Raw genomic sequence first — 9,760 nt, forward strand, 5'->3', positions numbered from 1 at the left:
ATTTCTGATTTCTATAGAGCAGAGGACAAAATTCATATGACAAAACTAAGAGAAGCTCTATCTGTGTAAAAGATAACACATACCACCTTACTCCTCTCAACAGAAAACTATCTGGCATAGCTTAAGTGATTAACTGGACATAGGATTAACTACATGAAACAGCTTTTGCTGTTTTCTCCACCAGCACTAAAATAGGACTCCCAAAGAAATTCCTCCAAATTCTAAAACAGGTATCAACACAAAAACAATAGTTACCAGATCAAGAAAAATACACTTGTGCCCTGCTTTCTTCTCCAAAGAAAAGTCAAAGGAGGCTTCTATTAACAGAAGGCAAAATAAATATTGTGCAGATTGTTGCAAGTTGGTGTATACAGTATTACTGTAGGTTTCAAGACACCTTTGGAAATGCTTTCCTTTGACTTTTACAAGTCTTCATCTGAAACTATGTGGGCAGCAATGTTGAATACTTTCTTATAAAAATGCCATCAATGTAATAACCCAGCCAATGCTTAACACCACTTGGAGAAATACACATCAGGAACTCTGCTTTATGTTCCCAGGTGCTACTGACCACGGTGACACCCAAGGTTCATTAGGAGCTCCATCTCCAGCAGGAAAAGATGATAGCCAGGAAGCTGAAATGCTGCTCCACCCCAGTGCAGAAGTTAAAATTGCTCCTAGCAGAACCAGGGTCTCTCACCTCCAAGCACTCAGGCAAAATGAACACTGGAGCATGTGGAATGGCCAGGAGAAGGAAAGAAAAAGTGGAATTTGCTTTTAAGGGATGTCCTCTTTCCTGCTGAGGAGGTGTGTGCCCCCACTGTCACCAGTCCTGCCAGTGCCTGCTGCTCCTCCCACTCTCCCAGCAATTCCAGACAAAGGCTCTGGGCAAAATTAAAGCCTACTATTTAAAGTTGTTTAAGCTAACTCAATACTCATCTTTAAACAGATTAAGAAGTGATTATACAGAAGCTTACCAGCATATCTATAGCCATGTCTTCTAGCAAAAAGCACCCCAGGGCCTGCCTTTCCCTCAAGTGAAACTGAGAACTTGGACAGCATGGAACTCAATTAAGGCATTTAACATTCTGCACACCTGCCTAATTTAACACACCATTTAATCCTGGTAGTATAGGAATTGTACACTGCTGGGTTTGTTTGGGGGAACTTGGGAAATAAATATATAGATACCATAACAGATATGGGTCATAACCCCATGAGATTACAAATGCAAACAACAGGAAACTGACCAGGATTAAAGACAGATTACATCAAAAATTGAGCTCAGGTAGAAAGTTGAGCCTTGATGGTAGAGGACTGTTAAATTAACAGTGTACTGACATAGGTTAAATTATAGCTGGGTATAAATGGGAGAAAAAAAACCTTTTAAACTCCCTTTGTTTAAAAACAAATGAGGAAAAAAAACCCTTTAAAAATTACATTGCCTGTTGCATTAAACTGTATGTATTCATCCTAGACAACAAAAACCAACCTGTTTAACTCCAAAGACTTTTTTTTTAGTGAAGAGCACTCTCAGGACATAAGCGTTTTTCAAATAAAACCAAATTAAAAAGGATCCAGATTTTTTCCTCATTTCCTAGAAAGGTAAATAACAGGAACAGACTACAATAACTGTAACAAAGCATTGCAACCTAAATACAGAGGTGGCTTTTAACAGTTTAATTTTAACAGTTTTTTATTTTGGTGAAGTTTCAGCAGTTCAAAAAGGGTTGGGCAAACACTGATGGCTCAGAACACATGAAGTTCACAGGGAAGAGAAGGGACAGATTCTCATCTTGCCCATGATATCTGCTAGAGAACAGTCAGCATTAATGACACGCTCAATCTTCCCAGAGACAAGCCTGCAGATCCCTGAAGAACAAGAGGAGGAAAATAAGGGGTTATTAAAATTCACTGATGTGACTCAGATTCCATCTCACGATATTCACATTCGATATTTAATGATTCACACACACTAGAGCACTTGGGACACATCTGAATCAGCAGCTCACAAAGCTCCAAAGACACAAAAAAGCCAAGACTTGCACTCAAACAGTGAAAAATGCAGCTTTGCTCAAAGGCTGGCAGAGTTTGTGTCTGAACTGATCCCTTTCCTTAGTGCCAGGACAGGACTGGTCTCAAGTGTCAACAGGTTCCTGATACATGATCAGTTATATCCCACCAGACTATTCTGGGGACACTCAAGGATAGAAGATCAGGAATCACATGCAAAGTCACAAGAACTCACAGAGCTGCAGTGCAACATCTTGGAAGGGACTGAACACAGGCAGGTTTAATGCTCTGCCCTAATGCAGTTAATGGAAGCAATCCAACTGGAAGAAAGCTATGGGAGGAAAAAAATTTAAATAAATAAATAAAGGAGAGAGATCTAAAGGATCTCTCACATCACTGCCTCATCCTGAAATACAAATCCAGTACATGCTGTACACCACTTGTTTTTGCAGTGAGAGACAGCTTTCATGTATCAAAGCTCATTATTAGAAGATCAAGGTACAACTTAACTACGAGGCTGTCTGAAACACTCAGCATCAAGGCAGGCAGTTATTTACAAAGCAAACACATTTCCTGTACAGTCTTTAACAGCACACAATGTAAATGCAGTGAAATATTGCAATCAAAAATGAAAATGTATTAGAAGTGCACACAAATGTCTGCAGTCTTCAGCTGTCTGCAGAAGAACACTGAGGCTCCAAAGGATATAAAGCAAATACATTTGCATCCTAAGAGTGGGTATATTTCAAATATTATAATACATGCAAAGCCTTGGGACTACAACCCACTTACACACACTCCTACTACCTGGCAGCCATTAACACACATGATTAATGTTCTGTTAATCACAGATATTACACATAAGGTTAATCCCTTAAAATCAAAAAGTACATCTGCATAGTTCTCTCCATTTGAAGAAATAATGACAAATCTGCAGACAACCAGAAAGGCCTCCTGAATTTCTGAAGGACAGAAAATCAACAGTCTGAAACAGTTATTTTCATAATTTCTTTCTGGCCAAATATAATGCCAGAAATCCACCTTCCATTTTAATTCATATGTCAAAATGCAACAGCAGCAAAGCAGTTGGTGGTTTAGAAAATTAAAACATCAAAACTCAGCAAGTAGGTTCATGGATAAGTTCTGATCTAGGCAGTAGTATAAAAAAATTTTAAAAAAGAAAAAGAAAACCCAAAAAGCAGGTTTCTGCAAAGTAATCCCACCAAAGAACACAATAACATGATCCATAAGGGTCTTCAGTTTTACACAAACAGAAGCTGTGCTACTCTGAATCCCCAGCATCCTAAAAACAGCCATTGGAAATAATTCTCTTATTTCAGGACAGAGTGACAGAAGGCACCAAGTAATCCCAGACCCTGCATGAAATTCTTCCTTCTTTAAAAAAATAATAAAAAAAAAAAGATCACCAACAGGTTATCACTGAATGGAAGCAAAATGAGCCAACACTGTGGAGAAAGAAGCAGTAACAAACCATATCAATTAAACCACAAAACACACAGGAAGATGAAACTGAAAAAAGGTCAATGATCTCAACCACATGCAAAGATTTCTAAGACAACAGCAAAACAAGCTGCCAAATGTACCGAGATTAATGCTACATGGCTGTACCCCTTGCAGGTCCCAGGGGCTCCTGTCCTCCACTCCCACAGCTCAGTTAGTCTATGCTTGAAATAAGCCCAAAGATAACAGAAGGCTGATTAAACTGAAATTAAAGCTAAGCATTCAGCACTTAGGCCACAGAAATACTCATCTAACCTTAATCCTTCCTCCCAGCTCACATCTCTTTCTGGTTTTCTGATATGTACTAAATTATTACCAGCCAGCATTTTTTTATTTGTTGTTTTGTCCAGATGATTCTGTTACACTGTGCTTTTATTATCCTTTACCAACATTAAAGGCTTTAAAATTGGTGTCTTTATTATCTGAGCTGATTTACTTTGAAGTAGGAAAAAAAAATCATTAATCCTGTATGCTAGGACCACCCCTCATATCTTTCCCTACAAGCTATTTAGACATACATATAGTGCCTTTCTGCTCCTTGGCACCAATTTAATGAGATAGTATCAGGGAATTCATTTCAGACACAGTCTCTTGATTAAACTCCTCCAAATTCAATTTGTTACCAACAAGTCTCAATGCCACATTGTTCTTTCAATAGCACATCTGTAATTTTTTAAGGACTGTAGTCGCTAAGGCTTGATTTTATTAACAAGGGGAAAAACTCCAAAGATATCCAGTTTAAGGCAATACCTGATCATGGTCCTGTCTTGTGGATTTTTCAATTAAAAAGCTACATCTCTTTTCTGCAATGCTCTTAGGCATCTTCAGCTTTTCTACACAACCAGTGAAGATCCAATGACTACACCAAATTTCCTGCCTTGCTAATGCTTCCTGCCTCCTTCCAATATTAGAATGTAAAAATTGTTCTAGATGCGTTTTCCTCCAGCTCATTCATTACACAGTGAACTTCAATTCTGCCTCTGTCTATTTCTATTATTCAGAAATCATTTCTAATGAAAAAAATCTGAGGAGTTCACTTACATCTTTCTATACACTTCAGTAAGTCAAGTTTCACAAAGTATTTGATGTGTAATAGAATATATCACTACAGAACTGTGCTCTCATAATCAGACCATCAGGTACATTTATAATGCTTCTTTTTCAAGCAGCAGTTAATCTGTTAGACTTGAAGAAAAAACAACATAAAACACCTCTACCAGATTTGGAGTTTAGCCGTGACAGATGCGTGTTTTTAACTCGTGGTGGAAAAGAGAATTAATTCCAGAGGTTTAGGACATGAAATATACCAGTGTACCAGAAAAAAACCCTAAATATCAAAAATATAATGCAAAGAATTGAAGAAGAAAGGCTGATTAAATACTCTGCCCATCTCCAAGTTGGCAAGAGCACTGACTACAAAGCTGATCATGTTAAAGCTGTCTGACCCTTCTTACTCTGCATTATTTTCAAAGACAAACACACCACATGTTAAAATATAGCTGGAGCGAAAACTGGGGAAAATAATGCCTTTCTTTTTGGTTGTTGTCCCCAGCATTCAAGTTTCCCTTCTGCTGGGTTTGGTTGGTTTGTTTGTCCAAGGAAAGCAAAACAGAGAATGAAAGTTTCCAGTATTTTAAGGAAGTATGTTAATTGCACTCTCACACTCTGGGACACGTGTTTTAGGAAATACCAAATGTTCAACAGCAACACCCAATTCTATGTTCATTCAACCAACCACTGCTGCTTTTCTAAACTGACAAGAATGGAAGGCAGTCAGTATCCAAACCAACCAGTTCTAATAGCAGTTCTTGCCTGGTTTTCCACCCTACTTATGAGCAGGGCAATCAGCTAACTTCAAAACTGTAATTAGCTCTGGGGTTACTGTGGTTCATCCCTACAAACAGGGAACTATTGAAACCTAAGTAGCTCAGTGAGTTCTCCCTACATACAAATGTTCACAGATCTCTTTTTAGTAAGAACTGCTGAAGCTTTACAAAATTTGATCACTGGTTTCCTTACAGCGAGTCTTTTACAGACTTCAAACTTTTCCCAAATCTCAAAAACCAGGATGATAAAAACTTAGTAAGATATGAAACAATCTTTTAAGAAGGGGAGCACAAGCTCATGGGAAAGCATCACAATGCTATCTCAAAGATACATGCTAAGCTTAAAAGAAAAAGAAGGAACCAAGATTTCAGAAAATAGTATCTGCATGAAGATACCAGAGATTGGGGAGAGCTGATTATTTTGATATTTGCTCCTGTTGTATCAAGCACCACAGCTTCCAACAACCACTCTGAGCTAAAATACAGCATCAGTTCCTCTCCTTTTAAACTGAGAGATTTTCTCTGGATAACCTGCTATGTCAGACAGCAAAAACAAACCAATGAAACAAAAACCCCAAAACAAACAAATAAAAATAAAAAGGAAAAGCCTTCATTCTTCCTGCTGTCCAAACAGCCATTCTTGGCAGCAGGACCCTTCGCAGAAAAGCAAATAAACCCATCACAATAAATACTTCAGAGGAATTATGGATCCCTCTTTCTGCAAGAAACCCATGCTGCCATTTCTCTAGCCAAATCATTATATGCTATATTTAATCCACACAGAGGCCTTTACTGTGCTGGCACAGAACACTTCACTGCCACCAGAACAGGTTTGTTCGCTGGTGGCTGAAACATTGCCACAATGATACAAAATTGCAAGATTTGGAGATTCCCGTGAAAGTATCCTCAGTAATTACACTTGCCAGCTTCAGGGCAGAATTTAACTTGGATACTACAGTTTGCACCAGTGTTTTTCAGGGTAAAAGCCCCACCATGAGCTACTGAAAGCTGTCTGAAACTCAGTTTCCATCTGTGATCCAGCAGCCGGGCTCCTCACGCCAGTAAGAGGATGTCTAAGCTGAATTAAAGAGAGTTACTGAGTGCCTCCCCCAGGGCTGCCTTCCTCTGGAGAACTCAAATACAAGAAGTGTCTGAAATTGAGACTAATTAGCCTACAAATGCAGAAGGAAACAGAGGCAACAGAGACATTGCTGAGAGCCACATCTCCCCCCTGCCAGCACAGCAGGAGCTCTCACCAAGGGATAACATCTGAAGGACACAGCCCAGGGATGCACCCACGGCCCCCTGTCCATGAGCTGCTCCTCTGGAACTCCCTCCAGAACTGACCAGGCTTCAGAGCAATTACTTAGAGATCTTGCAAAATCAGACAGTTTTTTTTTACGAGGCAAAATAAATTCCAAAATAAATTCCAGGGGTGAGCTATCTGCATGGAAAGGTACATTACACAGATCCTTCCTGGAGCAGCTGTTTTCAGAAGCTGAGAGAGGCTATTTATAGAGTGCCACTTGATTGCCAGTTCACATGAAGCTAAAACACCGAGTAAATAGGAAACAGCAATTAGTTCTCAGATGTCTTACTTCAAAACATGGTCACTGTCGATATTTCTGATATTTTACACTGTAGCACAACACAACCATCCCAGTGAAGGGCTCATTAAGCAAACACCATTCACACAGACACATCTCCCTCCCAACTGCGTTGTTAGTCATGGACTTGCTATAATGCTTTTCCTTTGATTTGGTGGCTGAAAAGGTGCAGCAAGCAAAGATATATATAAACTATTCATTTTGTACCTCAACCCATAACTGTTTGGACAAATTTACAAAGAAATTTCGCCCAAACAAAACCCAAAAGATGCACATGGACAATGCTTTGAGTCTCCCACTACTCCTAAGTTACAACGAAATTCCTGTCCTCCATTTGTTCTGTCTGCCAGATTGTTGAAACTCATCTAAAAAAATGAATTATAAATAGGAAGAAGCCTCACTTCCCACGCAGATCAGACCAGCAGTGACCAACAAGCAGTGGCACCCAGCTGCCCACTGCAGTCTGGACCTGTGGGCCAGAGAACAAAGCTCCTACACAGGAGTCTGAAAGAGAAAACACCCACACCTACACTGCCCTGCACACAAAAAGGCACAGCAACAGGCCTCTTCTCTGGGAAATCTGCACTTGAACAAGCACACCTGACCAGCAGCCCAATCAGTGGGTTTATTAAGGCCATAAATGCCATTTGGGGTAAAAGTGCAGTGGTTCCTCAAGACAAGCACACCCTGTGCCAACCCCTGGTGAAAATCAGGAGTCAGTAAGGACTGAGCACGTCCTGCCACCACCAACACAGATCCCAACATCAGTTCAGTGGGAAGCCTCTCCCAGGTCCTGCTCTTTCAAGCCTCTCAAGCAACTGAACTTGTTTAGGTGAAAGGAAGAACAGTAAATATGAGACCTTAGCCGAGGCACCAGAGTTCTGTTTTTAACTGAAGTTACGTGTATTTTATTGGAGCAGCATCCAGAAAAGACATCTTGGTAAGGCTGGGAAGATTTCTACTGTTCAAATCTTAGTACTTCAACCCTCAGAGACACAACCACATAGAAGCAGAAGAAAAAACTAACAAAGGTCTTCTTTTTCAAAAAAGGCACTTCTTCAGAATCTGCACACTACAGTCCTAAATTTAACATTGAGCTTTTTTGCTCCAGAGCAGACAAAAACAACAACAAAAAAATCTAGTCAGAAGGATTGATCACTAAAAGTTAGAATGATCCTCATTTAAGGCTCGGCCAAGCACAGCCTGAGACATTACCAAAATCAAAAGCAGCTAGATCGTTAGTTCTCAACCTTCTTTTTATTTTAGGACTCAAAATTTCTTTCCAAAGGACTTGTGCACTGCACACATACACATCCATCTCTGTAACCGGTAGAAACCTACCAGCAATAACCTTGATTTCCTCGATTAACCTTTTGTGGATTACTGAGCGCTCAGGGACCACAGACAGAAAACTCCTAAGTTAGGCTCGGTAATGCGATATCCCACCTTAAATTCCACCAGGAAAAAAGCCAAACGACAGACCATGACCACCGAGCACGGCCGGGAAAGCCTGGGAGGCACAGATCGACACTCGTTTTACAACGCTGTAAATCAAGCTCCATCTCGAGTACTCGAGGTTCGCACTCCAAGGCAGGAATTGTTTTGCCACACGAGCACAAAGAACGCGTTCCCGAACCTCCGAGCCATCTGCCCTGGAGAGACCCTCCAAATCCACAGTGCCACTACCTTCATGGATCTCCCCACCTCCGAAAACACGGGAATAAATACCAGCGTTTAAAAATATTTTTGGTAACGTTTTTTTACAGAATCTACGCCACGACAAAGAATATCGACACGGAAACCTCCCCGCGGCCTCGGGAACTAAGAGTGGCGCTGGCTTTAACTTGGAAAGTGACAATTGCTGGCTGGGGCACGGAGGCGAGGGCAGCCCGGGGCTGCGGGGACCCCGCGGAGCGCTTGGGGACACAAAGGGCGGCGGATCGGCTTCCCCCGACCCCGGGAACACCGCCCGGGCTCCGGGACAGCGGCCGCGCCATGATCCCGGAGGCGTCTCCGCGCTTTGTTCGCAGCCTCGGGCAGCTCAGCGCCGGTAAACCCGGAGCCCGCCCGGCGCCGGGCACGGAACGCCGACACCGGAGCTATTTTGAGCCGCCGCCCAACTTCCCGGCTGGATCTCGGCGTGCAACAGTTCCTTCTGGGCAGCAAGGGCGGCGGGCGAGCGGAGCCGCGCACCGAGGCACCGGGGGCTCCTGGCGGGCCCGGGCCACCCGGCAGCGCGGAGGGACGGGGCCAGGGTGTCCCGGAGCGCCCCTGAGGGCGCGGGGGGCCGGGAGCGAGTTTGGAGGAGGTGTCGCCGCCCCGCACCGGGCACAGGAAAGTTCGGAGCTGCGGGACAGCGCGGCCGAGCGTGGGAGCGGCGGCGCCTGGAAGGGGCTCCGGGCCCCCTCCCGGCTCGGTGGGGCGCCAAGGGCGGCCGGAGCCCGCGGGCACCCCCCGCCCCGCGGTGCCCGCGCTTACCGAGGTAGTGCCTGCGCAGCAATCCGGGCTCCTCCAGCCCCAGGGTCCGCTTGCGCACGTCCCAGAGCAGGTGTGGGCAGCGCCCGCGGGACATGGCCCCGCGCGGGCGGCAGCGGCGCGCGCCGAGCGGGGGGGGTGCGCCGGGACCGGCCGGGCGCGCGCGATCACCATGGGAACCGCCGAGCGGGCCCCCGCGCGCGCGCCCCGCGCCCGCCTCGCGCCGAGGCACCGACCGCGAGCCACAGGCGCGGCGGCTCCGGGACACGCCCACCGGGCGCGGGGCCACGCCCACCCCCGGCTGCGATGGGGACCACG

At 44.0% G+C, this 9,760-nt stretch overlaps 1 protein-coding gene across 4 annotated transcripts in view; it reads right to left on the reverse strand.

Moving 5' to 3' along the window:
* Positions 1 to 9,573, reverse strand: part of DCAF6 (DDB1 and CUL4 associated factor 6) — a 74,159-nt gene extending 64,586 nt beyond the window's left edge. For all 4 annotated transcript variants that reach the window (XM_058043712.1, XM_058043703.1, XM_058043694.1 and 1 more), the window contains exon 1: positions 9,446 to 9,573. In XM_058043712.1, coding sequence (XP_057899695.1) covers positions 9,446 to 9,539 — 94 coding nt within the window. In that variant the 5' untranslated portion in view covers positions 9,540 to 9,573. The remainder of the gene's footprint in view (positions 1 to 9,445) is intronic.
* Positions 9,574 to 9,760: the final 187 nt, after the last annotated feature.

The sequence above is a fragment of the Melospiza georgiana genome, chromosome 2, assembly GCF_028018845.1.
Source record: "Melospiza georgiana isolate bMelGeo1 chromosome 2, bMelGeo1.pri, whole genome shotgun sequence".
NCBI classification, from domain to species: domain Eukaryota; kingdom Metazoa; phylum Chordata; class Aves; order Passeriformes; family Passerellidae; genus Melospiza; species Melospiza georgiana.